General features: G+C 47.7%; 1 protein-coding gene across 4 annotated transcripts in view; it reads right to left on the bottom strand.

Annotated features, from left to right (window-relative positions):
• TEX14 (testis expressed 14, intercellular bridge forming factor) overlaps nt 1–19,719 on the bottom strand; it is a 143,382-nt gene that overhangs the window by 51,624 nt on the left and 72,039 nt on the right. For 2 of the 4 annotated variants that reach the window (XM_025361600.1, XM_025361601.1), the window contains exons 4-10: nt 17,152–17,317; nt 15,843–15,979; nt 11,725–11,806; nt 10,347–10,477; nt 9,402–9,515; nt 7,206–7,329; nt 4,965–5,143 (exon numbers count right to left, since the gene is read on the bottom strand). In XM_025361600.1, coding sequence (XP_025217385.1) covers nt 4,965–5,143; nt 7,206–7,329; nt 9,402–9,515; nt 10,347–10,477; nt 11,725–11,806; nt 15,843–15,979; nt 17,152–17,317 — 933 coding nt within the window. Of the gene's footprint in view, nt 1–4,964; nt 5,144–7,205; nt 7,330–9,401; nt 9,516–10,346; nt 10,496–11,724; nt 11,807–15,842; nt 15,980–17,151; nt 17,318–19,719 lie in introns of all 4 variants that reach the window. The other 2 variants (XM_025361598.1, XM_025361602.1) reach the window with 2 other exon arrangements.

The raw sequence follows: 19,719 nt of genomic DNA, 5'->3' as shown, positions 1-19,719 counted from the left end.
AGGGTAAACTCAGCACTGACTTCAGCCTACAGCTGTCATGACAATCAAATGAGATCATGGATGTAGAAACACTTGGTGAGCCATAAAGCGCTCTTTCATGTAAAGAATTAGTATGAATATTATGGGAGGCATTCAGTCAAGACTTAATGACTGGCAGTTGATAACTAAGAATTAAGCTTTTAAAAAGCAAGTGACAGCAAGTTTTTTGTTAGTCTGGAAAAAGGACAGATTTTAGAGGATGAGATGGGCTTCTCAGATTTGAGCAAACTTCCCTAAATAAAGTTTCTTCCAGTAAATCTTTGGATAGAGGGCAGTCAGTTCATGAAGTCATGAAGGTGTAAAAGCTAGTATTGACTTTAGTTGTATTGCTGAAAAGTCACCTATGGCCTGGTATAGTGTGAACAGTGTGGATATGCATACAAATTTAATACATAAATATTTATATACTGAACCCGGGAGGCAGAGGTTGCAGTGAGCCAAGACTGAGCCACTGCACTCCAGCCTGGGTAACAGAGCGATACTCCGTCTCAAAAAAAAAAAAAAAAAAAAAAGGCCAGGTGTGGTGGCTCATGCCTGTAATCCCAGCACTTTGGGAGGCCAAGGCGGGTGGATCACTTGAGGTCATGAATTCAAGACCAGCCTGGCCAACATGGCGAAACCCCATCTCTACTAAAAACACAAAAATGAGCCAGGCATGGTGGCACGCGCCTGTAATCTCAGCTACTCGGGATGCTCAGGTAGAATTACTTGAATCCGGGAGGTGGAGGTTGCTGTCAGCCGAGATTGCACCACTGCATTCCAGACTGGGAGACAGAGCAAGACTCCGTCACAAAAAAAAAAAAAAAAAAAAAGAAGGAGCTGAAGGGTAGGAGAAACTGTTGTATCACTTTTATACCAAGAGATGGAACACCGTCCTTGACAATGACATTCAACAAACTGATATGCCCTAGTAGAGTGTTACCAAAAATAAACGTGGGATTGAAGGCTATTTTGGGTTGGTGAATAATCAACTCATGTTATCAGCTTTCAAAGAAGGGTATGTTGTTTCACCTGCAATGGCTTGCTGACTGACATTTCTGACACTTCTACCTGAAGTTCCATCCTGAGGTCACTCCTAGACATTCACAGACCCTTGGTTACCTCCTACCCCCTCACTTGGCCAGTTGTTGACCCCAGCAACTCCATGCATTTCACTTTATTCCCTCCCATTTTGGCTCCATGGTCACCACTAGGCCCTGTCTCATGGTCTCCTGGCTGGTGTTCCTGTCCTGAACCTCCAATCCATTCTGCCCCTACGTCCTGGAGACATCCTCTGCCAACTGGTTAAGGCCCATCTATGTCTCTAACCAATCAATTGGGTAACTTCACACTATTGCTTCACCCCTGGGTGACTGTTTCCTCAACTATATAAGGACAGCATTGGGCTGGGCCATTTCCAAAGTTCCATTTCATTCTAGGATTCACATTTCTATTGAAGAGCAAAAGGAGAAGAAACTGTGGGACCTTTCTCTCTACATCAGATGGCGCTCCATCACTGACAAAAGTGCACACCCCTTAGCTTCCACTGCTCCTCAACACACACAGCCAGAGAGGTCAACCCTGCTCTGAACCATTTCAAATTCTTCCTTCAACTAGGTCATCCAATCATTTAAGAAACATTTACTGGTCAGGTATAGTGGCTCACGCCTGTAATCCCAGTACTTTGGGAGGCCAAGGCAGGAGGACTGCCTGAGCCCAGCAGATTGAGATTGTAGTGAGTCACTATACTATTGTCTGGGCAAAAGAGAGAGATCCTGTGTCCCCCACCCCCAAAAAAGAAGGCTGGGTGTGGTGGCTCGCACTTGTAATCCCAGTACTTTGGGAGGCAGATCGCATGAGTCCAGGAGTTCAAGTCCAGGCTGGGCAACACGGCATGACCCCATCTCTATAAAAAATACAGAAATTGGCCGGGCGCGGTGGCTAACGCCTGTAATCCCAGCACTTTGGGAGGCGGAGGCAGGCGGATCACAAGGTCAGGAGTTTGAAACTATCCTGGCTAACATGGTGAAACCCCATCTCTACTAAAAATACAAAAAATTAGCCAGGCGTGGTGGTGGGCACCTGTAGTCCCAGCTACTCGGGAGGCTGAGGCAGGAGAATGGCGTGAACCTGGGAGGCGTAGCTTGCAGTGAGCCGAGATCTCGCCACTGCACTACAGCCTGGGCAACAGAGCGAGACTCTGTCTCAAATAATAATAATAATAATAATAATACAAAAATTAGCCGGATATGATGGCATGTGCCTGTAGTCCCAGCTACTCATGAGGCTGAGGTAGGAAGATCGCTTGACGCTGGGAAGTTGCACTGAGCTGAGATCGTGCCACTGCACTCCAGCCTGGGCGATAGAGCAAGATCTTGTCTCAAAAAAATAAAAAATGAAAAATATTTACTGAGCACTTACCACATGTGGCAGGCCCAGAGCTGGTGATGAACTCCCCATCTGGTGGGGCAGACACACTTGTATAGAAATGACTGTGGTACATTTGCGTGATGCATGTGAGGAGAGGAATATGCAAAGTGCCTCAGGGGATAAGGGCATCAGTATAGACTTCACAGAGAGTGTTGGGAGACTGTTTCTGAAGTGAGTTTAAAAGGCTAAACTGGCGTGTGCCAGGTATTCCAGATGCAGACAGCAGTGTAGTGAAAGTGCCTTCAGATGGTCAGGAGGGAGCGGGGCAGTTAGGAGATTGGCACTATGGGTGGAGTCCCACTTGGGAAGGCTTCTGCTCCCTGAAAAGGGGTCTGGACTTAATCTTGCAGGCAATAATGAGACCCTGAAAGCTTTTAACTCAGATTAAAAATGGACCAGTTATGAAGCTGAGCAGCTCAACTAGTGACAGTTATCTGGCCTCTGCCTGTCCTCATCCAGAAAAGTGCCATGGCTCCAGTCATACCCTAACGGCTCCCCTGCTTTCTCTTGCCCCATCACAGCCCCTTCTCCATACACAGGAGCAAGAGGGAGGATTTTTTTTTTTTTTTTCTTTTTGAGACGGAGTTTTGCTCTTGTTGCTTACGCTGGAGTGCAATGGTGTAATCTCGGCTCATCGCAACCTCTGCCTCCCGGGTTCAAGAGATTCTCTTGCCTCAGCCTCCCGAGTAGCTGGGATTACAGGCATGCACCACCACGCCTGGCTAATTTTGCATTTTTAATAGAGATGGAGTTTCTCCATGTTGGTCAGGCTGGTCTCAAACTTCCAACCTCAGGTGATCCACACACCTCAGCCTCCCAAAGGGCTGGGATTATAGGCATGAGCCACCATGCCCAGCCAAGAGGAAGGATCTTAACCTACAAATCATCCGTGACACTATAATACTCAAAAATGCCTATCCTAAGAACACATCCCAGTGTTCTTAAGATAAAATTCAAACTCCTCACCAGGGCCCACAAGGCCAAGCACAACCTGACCTCTACCTCCTCTCCATGCAGAGGGACAAGAGGCACTCCAGGTCTGGGGAAGTGAGAGCCTTTTTGTTTCATTTGTTCAAAAAACGTATGTTCACGGCACAAATGCAAAGGCCTGTTCTGGGCATCTGAGATATAGCAGTAAATAAAACAGAAATCCCTGCCTCATGGAGCTTTTCATCTTTGAGAGAAGTTACAGAGTATGTGACAAGCAAAGATCTGGTAAGAGACCAGAAACAAAGCATCAGTGATGGGTAGGTGGCAGACAAGGGTAAAAGGAAGTAGGTGGGTCTAGGCAAGGGGTCTGCCCAGTGGCCAAAGCCTCACAGAAGAGCAGAACCAATACTGGCCCAAAGGCTCAGAGCTGTGGATGGCAGTAAGGAAGTACAGGGGAGAGCCTCTGCCTCTCAAAGCTTGGAGGCTCTCAGGAGGACTTTGACTCTTGCCAACAGGCAACTAAGCCCCCTTACCAATTCCTGAATTTTGACTGCCTCTCTCACTGTGCTGAGCCCCTTGAGGGCAGAGAGTGACCTCCATGTCTATCCAGGCCAGTGCCTGACCCAGATGTAGGTGTGACAGACCATTAGGCTCATCAGCACCCATCACCTTCTCTCCTTCCAGGATGCACAGCTAAGGGACAGCTCAGCTTCCCTCCAGTAGAAGCTAACTGGTCTCTGGCCACTGCAAAGTGGGAGGCAGTAACATACCCATTTCAGACTGGCCCCAAACCCCACTGTGTCCCCTCCATGTTCTTTCTTGCTTGTTGACTGGCAATGCAAAGAATGCAGTGGGGGATCAAGGTCTGAAAGGTGGTGAAGCTACAGATTAGAGTGACAGGGAACACTGTCCCTGCCTCCAACACACACTGGATTGCAATGTGAGTGAGAAATATACCTTGTTGTGTTAAAAGTTGCTGAAAGGGCTGGGCGCAGTGGCTCATACCTGTAATCCTAGCACTTTGGGAGGCCGAAGTGGGCGAATCACCTGAGGTCAGTAGTTCAAGACCAGCCTGGCCAACATGGTGAAACTGCATCTCTACTAAAAACACAAAAATTAGCCAGGTGTGGTGGTGAGGACCTGTAATCCCAGCTACTCGGGAGGCTGAGGCAAGAGAATCGCTCGAACCTGGGAGGTGGAGGTTGCAGTGAGCAGAGATTGTGACACTGCACTCCAGCCTGGGCAACAGGGCAAGACTCGTCAATAATAATAATAATAATAATAATAATAATAATAATAATAAAAAATAAATAAAAGAAAAGCCACTAAAAATGTTGGAGTGGATAATTATAGCATTTATACACATTAGCTAATACGAGATCATACTTGTTAAATGTTTATTAAAATGTCTCCAAATTCCTCTAGCCTTGGCAGACAGGGTAAGGCATTTGGGACAGGTTCATCAACTGATGGGCAGGTTCATCTCACCAATGAGGAGTCCCACCCAGATCAGATTCTATCTCTACAGGAGAGGTCCCCAAGGGAGATTGCCTTCAGGATAAAGTCCCACTTCATGTTGTGCCCACCTTTCCAACATGTACTCCAGGTTGGTCAGCCTCGCTTCACCTGGGGAGACGATATGGACAGCATAGGAGCTGAGGGAGCGGTGGATAAACCCCTGGGAATGCAGGTATCTCAGGGCGTCAGATATCTGGAGCAGCAGGTGCACGATCACCTCCATGTGCAGCACTGGGAACTGGGATCGCTGCAAGCAAGAGATAAAATGCCAAGGGAAAAAAAAAAAGGACTGGGGATCTGACACTGTAGCATTTTGTGATTTCCAGTCTTTCCATATGATCCTCACGGCTACCAAGGATCCCCATTTTAGAGATGGAGAACCTAAAGCTCAGTGAGGCTAAGTGAAAGGCCTGACGTCCCAATGACTCAGGCCCCCTGGATCCAAACCTGGATTCCTTTCCCTCAGCTGAGCTGCTTCATACCACAAAAAATGAAAATAAATTTCTCAAAGTCTGTTATGTGCATCCAGGATTGGCCAGGGGAAAACTGACAGGGGAGGTCCCCCCATACCACCAGTAAACCTGCCCTGTCCCCTCCCTGTCCAAGCCCAAGCTCCTGGGGAGAACCTAGAAGCTCAAAGGACCCTGCAGGATGCAGATAACCAATTAAGTCCTACCCCAGTCAGATGAGCCAGAAAGTGCTTTCTAAGGGGACAGAAAGTCACTCACATCAATGCACCTGGCTGACTAAAGTCTTAATGGGTCTCTCCCCCAGAGAAATGGTCTTTAAGGTAATACCCTCACTCAAGGGGGAAAAAACAAAAACACAGAATAGGATGTCCTCAGGCAGAAGGAATGGCAAGCCATTTGGGGGAAGGGCCCTTCTTGGGGTCTCCTTATTTATATCTAGAATCTTTAGAGCAAAGTTATGGAGGAAAAAAACCTAAATACTCCAAGAGCTCTCTAAACCCACATCTCAGGCCAAAGCACCCTTCCCAGGGACTCTATACAAGCCAGGAAAGATGTCTCCCAACCCCAAGGAAACTTGAGAGGTGAGAGGGGAGTGATACAGGCCTCTAAAGAAAAAACTGGCAGAGCACAAATGAAAATGTAGGAAAATAAAGCCAGTGGTTGCTGGATTATAGTTAGTCATAGGTGTCTGTGTTCTCTGGGTCCATTGCACTCTTAGATGTCTGATAAAGAAGCAGGACTAGGCTGGCCTCAGTGGCTCGTACCTGTAATCCCAACACTTTGGGAAGCTAAGGCAGGAGTTCAAGACCAGCCTGGGAAAGCAACATAGTGGGACCATGATTCTACTAAAATTTAAAAAATTAGCTGGGTGGGGGTTGGGTGCAGTGACTCAAGCCTGCAATCCCAGCACTTCAGGAGGCTGAGGCGGGTGGATCACCTGAGGTCAGGAGTTCAAGATGATCCTGGCCAACATGGTGAAACCCCGTCTCTACTAAAAATACAAAAATTAGCTGGGTGTGGTGGGGGGTGCCTGTAATCCCAGCTACTTTGGAGGCTGAGGCATGAGAATTGCTTGAACCAGGGAGGCAGAAGTTGCAGTGAGCAGAGATCATGCCACTGTACTCCAGCCTGGCGGACAGAAGGAGACTCTGTCTCGAAAAAAAAAATTAGCTGGGCATGGTGGCATGTACCTGTAGTCCCAGCTACATTGGAGGCTGATGCAGGAGGATCATTTGAGCCCAGGAGCTGGAGGTTACAGTGAGCTATGATCTCACTACTGTACTCCAGCCTGGGCAATAGAGCAAGACCCTGTCTCAAAAAAAAGCAGGACAGGCCGGGCACAGTGGCTCAAGCCTGTAATCCCAGCACTTTGGGAGGCCGAGGTGGGTGGATCATCTGAGGTCAGGAGTTTGAGAACAGCCTGGCCAACAGGGTGAAACCCCGTCTTTACAAAAAATACAAAAATTAGCTGGGCACGGTGTTGGGCACCTGTAATCCCAGCTACTCAGGAGGCTGAGGCAGGAGAATCACTTGAACCCAGGAGGTGGAGGTTGCAATGAGCCAAGATTGCGCCACTGCACTCCAGCCTAGGCAACAGAGGGACTCTCTGTCCCTCAAAAAAAAAAAAAAAGTAGAACTGACAATAATACAACCATATTAGTTCTGACCATGTGCTTATCAGCCTTAAATAGCATGTTACACAGCCCCTATAAAGCAAAAGAATAAAGATATTTATCTTCCATGCATACAGCAATGGGATCGCCACAGCTGGGGCAAGAGGGTAAGGAAGGAAGAAACTGGGAGGGCAGCAATGGAAAATCCATGGAAACAGCGGTTTACTCGTTCATGAAGGACACTGAACAATGTGCCAATAGTGATGCGCTCATATACAAGGCGAGTTTTCTCCAGGTCCTGGGACAGACACACAGCCATCAACTGTAGCAGGTAGGGGTGCCGTAGCTTGCTGCAAAAGAAAAGAAGCTTCAGAAAAGGCAGGGGAGAGGAGGACATAATGAAAAAATGGGCATAGGCCTTTTGAACACATTCTAAACAAATACCATTTGTATACGATGTTTCCTTTTCTTTTTTTTTTTTGAGACGGAGTCTCACTCTGTCGCCCAGGCTGGAGTGCAGTGGCTGGATCTCAGCTCACTGCAAGCTCCGCCTCCCGGGTTTACGCCATTCTCCTGCCTCAGCCTCCCGAGTAGCTGGGACTACAGGCACCCGTCACCTCGCCCGGCTAGTTTTTTTTTTTGTTGTTGTATTTTTTAGTAGAGACAGGGTTTCACCTTGTCAGCCAGGATGGTCTTGATCTCCTGACCTCGTGATCCGCCCGTCTCGGCCTCCCAAAGTGCTGGGATTACAGGCTTGAGCCACCGCGCCCGGCTTTTGTTTTTTGTTTTTTGTTTTTTGTTTTTTTGAGACCGAGTCTCACTCTATTGCCCAGTCTGGAGTACAGTGGCGTGATCTCGGCTCACTGCAACCTCCGCCTCTTGGGTTCAAGCAATTCTACTGCCTCAGCCTTCCAAGTAGCTGGGATTATGGGTGACCACCACCATGTACAGCTAATTTTTGTATTTCTAGTAAAAATGGGGTTTCGCCATGTTGGCCAGGCTGGTCTTGAACTCCTGACCTCAGGTGATCCACCCACCTTGGCCTCCCAAAGTGCTGGGATTACAGGCATAAGCCATTGCACCCGGCCTTGTGTATACAATGTTTTCTAAGAAAACAGGATGAGGTGTTGGTGAGGGTTTCTGTTGGAATCTGTGGTCCTAACTGATGAGACCCTGGGAGCTTAGAGCCATCAATGACAACAATGGCAATGTGGCTAAGAGCTCCTGTATTCTTTGCATATATCATCTCAGATCCTAAGAACCACCTGCAAGAAATGTATCATTATACTCATTTTATAAATGAGGAGACCAACATCAAGGACATGTCAGGGCCTGGTGCAGTGGCTCATATCTGTAATGCCAGCACTTTGGGAGGCCAAGGTGGGCAGATCACTCGAAATCAGGAGTTTGAGGCCAGCCTGGCCAAAATGATGAAACCCTGTCTCTACTGAAAATACAAAAGTTAGCCAGGTGTAGTGGCACATGCCAGTAGTCCCAGCTACTCAGGAGGCTGAGGCCCGGGAATCGCTTGAGCCCAGGAGGTGGAGGTTGCAGTGAGCCTAGATCGTACCACTGCACTCCAGCCTGGGTGACGGAGTGAGACTCAATCCCCACCACCACCCCCCCAAAAAAGAGGAAGAAATATGTCAGGAATTCATCCAAGTTTGCACACCCGACTCAGTCTCATGTCAAAGTCTATGCTGCCCAGGCTCCTTCTTAAAGCTTCCTTTGGTCCCTTCAAGTCGATTTCCACAAAAAAAAGAATGTAGCCCCTCTACATGCCTCCTGCAGGAGTTGAGGAGCCTTCTCAGGAGAAAGCTCGATGAGCCTGGGTCCACTGAATGAATGAATCAAGAACCTGTCCTAGCAAGTGCAGAATGACCTAACTCTGGATCCACTGAATGAATGAATCAAGACCCTGTCCTAGCAAGAGCAGAAGGACCTAACTCTGGAGCCACAGGAGCCCTAAGGTCCAGAGATCCATGAGCCTGTCCTCAATGGACATGAGACATGTCCTCAGACATCTGGATCTTAAGCAAGCCATTTCTCTATGAAAACAGGATAGCCACATGTTGTCCTGATGAGTACAGGGCCCAAAGAGGGTGGGACTCAGGGATTGTAGCATAATAACCAGAAGGGCCTGCATGGAGGCTGCCGCATTCAGAGACATGGGTTACAGGGCAGCTGACAGACACAGGCCCTCACCACCACTGTCCCCACTGCTCAGGCTACTCATTAATTTCTCTTCCTCTTTCTTGGCAGCCCTTGTAAGTCAAGTCAATCAATTTCAACAGTCAGGAAATGCTGAGACTGAGAGGGGCTGGAGCTCCCTATCCCAGGCACAGAGCTGAATAGCCCAGAACCTGGGTCTGTAGAGAGACCTAGACCTATAAGGGGCCTGGGCCTTGGGCTTCCTTCTCACCTGCTGTGTTCCTGCTCAGCAATTAACAAGTCGGCCAGCCGCAGCTTGCTGCAGTGTGGGTGGGTGGGGAGATTCAGCTCTTTCACTGTGACCCTGCTCCCGTTCCATACCAGGCTACAAGGACAGGAAAGAGTTTCAGCAGAAGGGAGTGAGCAGCCACTTACTCCTTCAATGAATGAGCTTTCCTAAGCAAGGACCAGAGAAGTGGTCTCCACACAGAACTTGCAATGCCCACTGGGCACTACTGGGTCCTCCCTCCCACTACCCCCAGGTACTAAAGCACCTTGGAGAACTTAGGTATAGGTGGTGGGAAGTCGTCACTGAATGCAAGGGAGGGAGTGACTTGATCAGGTTTGTATTCAAAAGCACAATGGTACCGGCAGTGTGGGGAATGGGTAGGGGAGGGGTGGTCCAGAGAATGGGAAGCCAGTTAGGAGACCAGTCCAGGTGAGGGATGGTAAAGACTTGGGCAAAGGCAGTAGCAATAACACAGCTTCTATAGGGGCTTCGTTACCCTTGGCCTGTATCAGAGGCAAGATAGTCACTACCAAGCTGCCTCTAATTCTTTAGCAAGCAAAGACATTAAAATATTGTAATGAGTAATCTTTCAGAGCAGTGGTTCTTCCCCAGAGGACATTTGGCAATGTCTGTAAGACAGTTTGGTTGTCACAGCTGTGGGGGCTGTAAGGGACTGTAACTGGCACTAATGGGTAGAGACCAGGGGCTTCTAAACATCCTACAATGCACAGGACTACTCCCAACAACAAAGGATCATCTGGCCAAAAATGGTAATAGTGTCCTGGCTGAGAAACCCTGATTTAGACAGATGTTCTAATGTGTTCCCTGTGTTTGAGTAGAAACTCCCCACATATAAGGAAGTCACATGCAGCCCACACTCTTCCCTTGAAACTCAATCAGACCTCCCACTGGCCAGCCCCCACTTACTTGGTCATGACCATGTAGGGACCGCTGAAGAAAGAGAAGGTGGGCTCATCATCAGCTTGAATCACTTCCTTTTCTCCAATGACCAGAAGAGATCCTAGATAGGCGATCTGTGTTGCCCCTGTGAGATAAAACTGAAACCAAGGCATAGCCTCAAATTAGGGGGAGACGGGAGGAAAAGCAGAACACATCCGGAATCCTATCAGCCAGCTAAAAGAATGATAATTGCTATTTATCAACTTTCTGAATACCCCTGTGCACTAGGCCCTTTTTTTTTTTTTTTTTTTTTTGAGACAGGGTATCACTCTGTCACCCAGGCTGCGGCATATGACATGATCTTGGCTCACTGCAGCCTTGACCTCCTGGGCTCACTCCACCCTCCCAAGCAGCTGGGATTACAAGCATGCACCACCACACCTGGCTAATTTTTTTTTTTTTTTAAATAGAGATGGGCTTTTGCCATGTTGGCTGGTGTCAAACTCCTGGGCCCAAGTGATCCACCCACCTTGGTCTCCCAAAGTGCTAAGATTATAGACGTGAGCCACCAGGCCTCACCACAATTCTTTATATTATCTTTAATCTTTCTAAAAACTTTCAAGGTTGTATGTTATTTCCCTTTTATTCTTTTCTGTGAAGAAACTGAGGCTCATAGAAAGAAGTCAGATGCCTCAAGTGCCATGGCTGGGACTGAGAAGCCCATTGTGGCCCCCACAGCACCCAGGATTGTGTGCGGCCAAATCAGATATTCCTCCTCCCTGCCCCCCCAAGGCTGCCTCAGCACAACAAACAGAACGCGCAGTAGGGCTAGGCGAGTTGGCTCACGCCTGTAATCCCAGCACTTTGAGAGGCCAAGGTGGGTGGATTGCTTGAGTCCAGAAGATTGACACCAGCCTGGGCAACATGGTGAAATCCCATCTCTACTAAAAATACAAGTAACCAGGCATGGTGGCACATGCCTGTGATCCCACCTACTTGGGAGGATTGAGGCACAAGAATTGTTTGAATCCAGTAGGCAGAGGTTGCAGCAGTGAGCCGAGATCGCGCCACTGCACTCCACCCTGGGCAACAGAGCCAGACTCTGTCTCAAAAAAAAAAAAAAAAAAATTTTAAATTTAAAACTAAAAATTAATTAATTAATTAAAAGATCATTTTCTAAACTTAAGTCTAGCCCAGGGTCATCCAAGGGAATTCTCTGGGGGTTTCACAATTTGTTAGTAAGACAGCAACACTAAGAGATACTTTTCCCTCAATAGGGACAAAAAAGAAAAGAACACCACTTTGGTAAGGATAAGGAGGCAGGAGTTGGACAAAGGTAGGAGATGGGGCCCGATGATTCTCCAGTTAGTCCTGCAAACACTGGCTGTCAGTGGCAACCTCTTACCTTCCCAAAACCAAAGCTGTAGATATTTTGAGCAGAAATGACTCCAGCTTTAAGCAGTCGGTTAGGAGAGCCATTGGGGTTTCTAGAAATATTTAAAAGAGGAAAAAAAAAAAAACTCAATTAACCACTCATATCCAGAAGAATAATGCTGAGCCAAGTTTTCAGAAGGTATAGTTGATTTTGTCTTTACTGCTAGACTTTTTGTTACAAAACTAGAGATGATGTAATAGCCAGCCTCTGAGAGGGCCTCTATGATTCTCACTTACCAGTATGCATAACCTTGTGTAGGCACTCACAGGTCAGACGGGGTTGACCTGTTAACTCATTTTTGACTGTTAACAGTGCAAAACAGTGATGGTCTGTCACTTTGAGGCTAAATCTACCAAGGCTTTGGCCCTGATCTCTCTTGGATCATTTGCTCTGCCAGCTGCCATGATATGAGGACATGATATGAGCAGCCCTAGGGGGAGGCTCAATGCCCAGCACCAATTTGCCAGCCATGTAAACGAGCCATCTTGGAACTGAACTGTCCATCCTCAGTCAAGCCTTCAGATGAATACAGCCCTAACTAACATCTTAACTGCAACTTCTTTAGAAACTCTGAGCCAGAACAACCTAGTTAAACCATTCCCTGATTCCTGACCTACAGAAATTGTGTGAGATAAAAATGTTGTTTGAGGCTGCTAAGTTTGGGGGTGATTCATTATACAGCAATAGATAACAAATACAGATGGTCAGAGTTGGAAATAACCATAAGCACATCTTGTTCAGTTTTTTCATTTTATAGGCAAAAAAATGAAGCCCAGGAACAGGAAACTTGCTGGCCTGAGGTCATAAAATGCAGCAGTGACCAGACCCTGATGTTGCTCATTCCAGCCACTGTTCTTCTCACATTCCACACCCAAACCATCACCTGTGCATCAGGGTACCCCTTCACTGAAGTTGTCTTGGAAGAAGGGGTGATGCCTTGTATTTCTTTGGTTCCCAGAATCTGGCATGGTGCCATGCAGTAGGTGCTCAGTTAATGCTTGCCAGTTGAGTACTTTCAGCTCAGACTGAAGGAAAAAACAACCTACCACCACCAGAGGCACTTTCCTTTTCTTGGCAAATGGCAAAGGAGCTGGGGGACGGTGCATATTCAGGGCCAGCCTACCTCAGGTCTGTGAGGCCCCACATGCCACTACTAGAGAACACATGTAAACGCTTTACTTCTTTTCTATTTCCTCAGCAACTCATCAGTGCCAAGCTGTCCCGTATCTGCTTTAAGCTGCTATGCAATTGAGGAGAAGACTCTGAAGTTTAGACTGAGATAAACTGAGCATCCCAGTTTACACCTGGTATCTCAGCACCATTATTGATAGTCTCCCTTTCACTCTGGAAACAGCCAACAGATAATAAGCTATATGGTCACTCTCACTTGAGTAGACAGGCCCTAAGAAAAAGGCCACTTTTCTACACCAAATCATCAGCCTCTTCTTAAAATAAGGCTTATGTGCTTAGGCCTCAGAAGATCTAAGAGACAGTGAACCGTTTCTTGCCCAGGGGAACAGAACTTGTACTGACAGTGACGGTGTCAGCCTCCAGCAGCAGTGGAACTGGGGGTAACCAGTGACATGGCCTCCTGCCTTCCACTCTGGGATCTCTGGGCAGTACGTGGCTCTTTGGAGCGGAGAGTTCTTTTTAAGCAAAAGAGCCGAGTGTTCTCAAACAGTGACCTGGACAACAACTGCAGTTCAGATCAACATTTCCTGCTCTCCTACCTAAATTTCTCAGCACACATCTATATAACTAAACTCGGCTGGGTTAAGGGGAGAAAAAACTAACTCCAGTCATCTACAGCCATTGGTCCTCAACTCAGTGCTTTTCTTCTTTTCCCAGTACAAGCTCTGTGCAAACACACACGTGTGAGGAATCTTATCTGACATAGTACCACTCACAAATCTCAAAGGCTAACTCTAATTTCAAGAATTTGTGTGGTTTTTTACATTAAGAGAAGGGGGGCAGGCACGGTGGCTCACGCCTGTAATCCCAGCATTTCAGGAGGCAGAGGCGGGTGGATCACTTGAGGTCAGGAATTCCAGACCAGCCTGGCCATGGTGAAACCCCATCTCTACTGAAAATATAAAATTAGCCAGGTGTGCTAATTTTATATTAATCCCAGCTACTCAGGAGGCCGAGGCAGGAGAATTGCTTGAACCCAGGAGACAGAGGTTGCAGTGAGCCAAGATTGCACGGACTCCTGCCTGGGCGACAGAGTAAGACTCAGTCTCAAAAAAAAAAAAAAAAGGTGGGGGAAGAGGAGTGTATTTCCATGTAAACATTCCATTAACCCCATAAGAATGCTTCATCTAATTCTAAACTCGATGCTGTATCTAGATAAGTAAGACTGTAAAAGCTCACCCACTCTTACACTTGGGTTTTCCTTTCAGGCTCACTCATGAGCCTCTTCACCTTCTACAGAGCCCTACCATGCACCAAGCAGCTAAGGGTTAGTAGCAATGAAGAGGACAGACACAGCCCCTGCCCTCTTGGAATTCACAATTTAATTGGAAAACTGGAGAAGAACATATACAAATAAAATAATTGCAAACTATGACAATTCTCTAAACTCTGAAGAAGGGGTCTCCATACAAGCACCAGGGGCAGAGGGAGGAGATGAAGTGGGAGGGCTTGGATGAGGCAGGGCCTCCAAGGCCAGATAAGGGATTTTTGAACTTAACCTAATAGCCACAGGGAAGGTCCTTAAGGAGTTTTAGCAGAGTGGTACAACCTGATTTCTATTATTTTATTTTTTGTTTGATTACTTTATTTTATTTTAATTTTTTGAGACAGGATCTCGCTCTGTCACCCAGTCTGGAGTACAGTTGCATGATATTGGCTTGCTGCAACCTCCACCTCCCAGATTCAAGCGATTCTCTCACCTCAGCCTCCAGAGTAGCTGGAACTATGAGGAACACACCAACACACTAGGCTTTTTTTTTTGAGACGGTGTGTTGCTCTGTCACCCAGGTTGGAGTGCAGTGGTGCAATCTTGGCTCACTGCAACTTCCGCCTCCTGGGTTCAAGTGATTCTCCTGCCTCAGCCTCCTGAGTAGCTGGGATTACAGGTGCATGCCACCACACCCGGCTAATTTTTGTATTTTTAGTAGAGACAGGTTTCCTCATGTTGGCCAGGCTGGTCTCGAACTCCTGACCTCAGGTGATCCGCCCACCTCAGCCTCCCAAAGTGATTACAGGTGTGAGCCACTGCACTCAGCTACCTGATTTCCATTTTTAAAAGGTCATTCTGGATACTGAGTAAAGAGCCAAAACTGGTCAGAGTGGTAGGCAGCACAGCAGCTAGGAGTTAACGGGATCATGAACTCATCTCGCCTGAGGAGCCAGGAGTATCCAATCATCAGAGGAAAGTCAGGACTTGAAGTGCATGAATGACAGCACAAGGAAGCCTGCAAAAGTGTGGTGAGCCCACCTACCCTGCTTACAGAAAGAGATGCCATCAGAGAAAAGCCAAACGGGAAGGACTTTCTACATACAAACCCTAAGTCAACCAATCCCAGAGAAGTTGAAATGACACTCCTCCCTTCCAAGCTTAACCCTGAGCATGGAGAGAAGCACAGAGCCCACCTCCTGCAGCTGTGATGGAAGAAGGAGGGGGCTGCCCATCTAGCTGGCAGCAAGTCTCTCATATCAGCTGAAAATAGCCGAAGAAACTGTAAGTTAAGCATTTGTGGTCTTTTGCAACCTTAGTAATAAAGGAACACTCTATCTATTGTTCAGGAGATGACAAAAAAGCCAGAAAGGTGTCCTGCTGGGTAAGGGTTTTCTGCTGGGCTCCTCAGACCTGAGATGTTCCCCTTCTGCTAAACACAGGGTAGTTTCCACTGGAGCCCACACTCATTCCTCTCAGACCTTCTGGGGAGAGGGAAGAGAGGGCCAAAGGTGATCCTCTGGCCTTCCTTCATCAGGGCCAAGCCTTTTCTTTCCAAGCACGCCCCTTTGGATGGGCCAGATGCCAGAGGGCACTGATGTGGAGGAGCCGAAGCAACCCATGCTGCAGGGCTCCCACAAGGAATGCTGGGTGATGGAGAATATCCCACTCTGCTTGAGGCAGTACTCACCCCTGCACAAGGCTCCCAAACCAGGGCGGGCTGTAGACAAGCCGCTGCGGGGAGTCTATCTTCTTCAGGAGGTCGTAAGAGAAGCCCTGGATGATGGCCTGCATGTGTAAGGCACAGCGCTGCATGAACTCCACTATCTGCAAAACATCAGAGACGCCCAATGCGGGCACACCAGTTCTCAATGGAATGGAAGCCTGGGTGTGAAGACAAATGGTCCGAGGAACTGAGAGCCCCCAACAGAAAAATCTCTCAAAAGGAAAGGGCCCAGGTGATTTTCTAAAGGTATGGAATGTTTTCAGGGACAGGATTTAGGGCAACAATTTCCTCCAACTCCCTCCTTCAACAGATGAGGAAACCAAGGCCAAGAGGAGTAAAACTGCTGGTCCAAGGCCCAACAGCTAATAAGCAGGAGCCCCAGAAAGGAGACTGCACACAGAGGGGCCTGGCACTGTACCTGCCCTTTGAGTTTTACATTTATGTTATTTAGTCTTCATTAAAACACATCACACCAGCCGGGCGCGATGGCTCATGCCTGTAATCACAGCACTTTGGGAGGCCGAGGTGGGCGAATCACCTGAGTCAGGAGTTCAAGACCAGCCTTGCCAACATGGAGAAACCCCGTCTCTACTGAAAATACAAAAGTTAGCTGAGTGTGGTGGTGCATGCCTGTAATCTGAGCTACTCAGGAGGCTGAGGCAGAAGAACTGCTTGAACCCAGGAGGCAGAGGTTGCAGTGAGCCGAGATCGCACCACTGCACTCTAGTCTGGGTGACAGAGCAACATGCCATCTCAAAAAAAAAAAAAAAAAAAAAAGCTGAGTGTGTTGGTGTGCTCATGCTGAGCTCATGTCACTGCACTCCAGCCTGGGCAACAGACTCCTTCCCCCCACCCCACCCCCAAAAAAAAAAACAATTTCTACCTGCCAAGCAAAGTTACTTAATGTCAGTGGGCCTCAGTTTCCCCACCTGTACAATAAGGACAATAATAGTACTTACCTGAGAGGTTGTTGTGAAGATTAAAGTGACTTAATATATAAAAAACATTTAAAACAACATCTGAGTCATGGTAAGTGCTAGTTAAATAGGTCAGACAAAGTTACAGTTGTTTGCCTTTCCCACAGAATGGATGAGTAGAAAGGTTCACTAGAACTGCCGGAAGTTTCGCAGCTGGCTAACTTGCTTTGATCCAAGCTTGAGAGTCCAGTGCCAAAGCTAAGGCCACTGCACGCTCTGTGCTGACCACTGGGAGCCTGACTCTCAGTCCAGTGCTCTTCTACTGGGCATGGCTACAGAGTGGGACCCACCCTTACCTGGGTGCTACGCTCCTTTCCTGCTGTCAAAGCCCAAGTCTTCGGGTTTTGACCCCTCTCATCGTGGAGTCGCAGGTCACCTCCTGCATCCAGCAGTTTACTAAGGATCCACTGATTGCCTGAAAATGCTGCTGCATGGACAGGGGTGCTCCCATCAAAGCAGCGGCTGGGGAGGGAGATGGGTACAATGGATGTCCATGGCAATGCTCCTGCATTCCATGGAGCAGGGCTCAGTGTGCAACACATGGCTCCCATTCTACAAGGCAACCTTGATGACGAGGAATATAACATCATCATTTGTGAAGCCCGTCTGTGACCAGAGGAACTTTCAACACACACACACACCTTTTTTTCCCTCCTTCACTCAACCCTTCAAGGAAGTATCATTTCCCAATTTACAGATGAGGAAACAAAATGGCAAAGCTGAGGTTCATTCCCAGGCATAGACCTGGTTCCAAATCCAATTTTCTTTCCCCAGTACCCTGATATTGGCTGCACGGAAACAATGTCTTCACATCTGCAGTGTCCTGGGATCAGGCTAGTCAAGCACAGCCTAACAAGGTGCCAGCTCTCTCATATTTGAGAATGTCTTCCCACAGTCCCCCAAAAAGATCCTGTGGTAGAGGCCCACAAAATCTTGGCATTAGCAACGCAGTCAAGGATCTACACCTTAGAAAAATTTCACCAAAGCCAGTAAACTCTCTGAGGCATGAAGTGACAGCCTTTAATGTGTCCAGGATACAGTGAGGATATGATGTATAGCCTTAGTTTCCTAACCTGGCTACACACGAGAATCACCGGGGAACTCTCTCTTTAACTGAAAAAGAAACACAAATAAGAGGGGGGGGAAGGGAAAAAAAAAAGAAGAAGAGGAAGAGGAGGAAGAGGATGATAAGGAAGAGGAAGAAGAGGAAGAAGAAAAAGAGGAGGAAGAAAGAAAATAAAAGGATGACGAAGAGAAGATAAGAAAAAAGTCCTCCAACTCCAGACACCCAGTTCTCTTACCAAGATGCAATTACTATTACAAGTTTTTGTATCCTTCTGGAAATGTTCTAGGTATATACAAGTATAGATAAGAATACACTACACAAACTCTTCTGTATCTACATATTTTCTTTTCTCTTTTTTTTTTTTTTTTGGAGGCAGAGTTCTGCTCTTGTCACCCAGGCTAGAGGCACGATCTCAGCTCACTGCAACCTCCGCCTCCCAGGCTCAAGTGGTTCTTCTGCCTCAGCCTCCCAAGTAGCTGGGATTACAGGTGCCCGCCACCCACGCCCAGTAACTTTTTGTATTTTTAGTAGAGACATAGAGACATGGTTTCACCATGTTGGCCAGGCTGGTCTCGAACTCCAGGTGATCCACCCGCCTCAGCTTCCCAAAGTGCTGGGATTATAAGCGTGAGCCACTGCGCCCGGCCTATGTATTTTCATTTAAGAATCTATCCTGGAGAAATTGCCATATGAGAAACTACAAGGCACCTCCATTCTTTTTAACAGCTGCAGAGTATGCCAATGAATGGGTGTATCATAATTTAGTTAATAAGCCGCAGCCGGGCGCGGTGGCTCAAGCCTATAATCCCAGCACTTTGGGAGGCTGAGATGGGTGGATCACAAGGTCAGGAGATCGAGACCATCCTGGGTAACATGGTGAAACCCCGTCTCTACTAAAAAATACAAAAACTAGCCGGGCGAGGTGGCGGGCGCCTGTAGTCCCAGCTACTCGGGAGACTGAGGCAGGAGAATGGCGTGAACCCGGGAGGCGGAGCTTGCAGTGAGCTGAGATCCAGCCACTGCACTCCAGCCTGGGTGACAGAGCGAGACTCCGTCTCAAAAATAAATAAATAAATAAAATAAGCCGCTGGGATATCTGTCAAAAGCACAGATTCTCAGACTATACCTTACACTGACTGAAACAAAACTTGCAAGCACAGGACCCAGGAATGTGGTTTGGTTTTGTTTTATTTTTCAAATTCCCCTGGTGATATTAATGAGGCTTGCCTGCACCCAGGCATATAGGAACCACTGATCCCATTGGTTCTCACTGCAGGCTCTCTCCCACTGCTGGGCAGAGAAGCAGTTCAGCACAGTGCATTGTGGGAACCACAATATCCTCCTTGCTGCAAAAACAGCTTTGTATAATGTCTTACCATCTTCTTTTTTGTTTTCTGGGTTTTGTTTTTTTTTCTGAGAGGAAGTCTCGTTCTTGTTCCCCAGGCTGCAGTGCAGCAGTGCGATCTCCACTCACTGCAACCTCCCCCTCCTGGGTTCAAGAGATTCTGGCCGGGTGCGGTGGCTCAAGCCTGTAATCCCAGCACTTTGGGAGGCCGAGGCGGGTGGATCACGAGGTCAGGAGATCGAGACTATCCTGGCTAACATGGTGAAACTCTGTCTCTCCTAAAAATACAAAAAACTAGCCGGGCGTGGTGGCGGGCGCCTGTAGTCTCAGCTACTTGGGAGGCTGAGGCAGGAGAATGGCCTGAACCTGGGAGGCGGAGCTTGCAGTGAGCCGAGATCGCGCCACTGCACTCCAGCCTGGGAGACACAGCGAGACTCCGTCTCAAAAAAAAAA

Source organism: Theropithecus gelada, chromosome 16 (genome assembly GCF_003255815.1).
Source record: "Theropithecus gelada isolate Dixy chromosome 16, Tgel_1.0, whole genome shotgun sequence".
Taxonomy (NCBI): Eukaryota; Metazoa; Chordata; class Mammalia; order Primates; family Cercopithecidae; genus Theropithecus; species Theropithecus gelada.
Note: the sequence above shows the minus strand (reverse complement) of the source record. Positions and strands in the feature narration are given on the sequence as shown.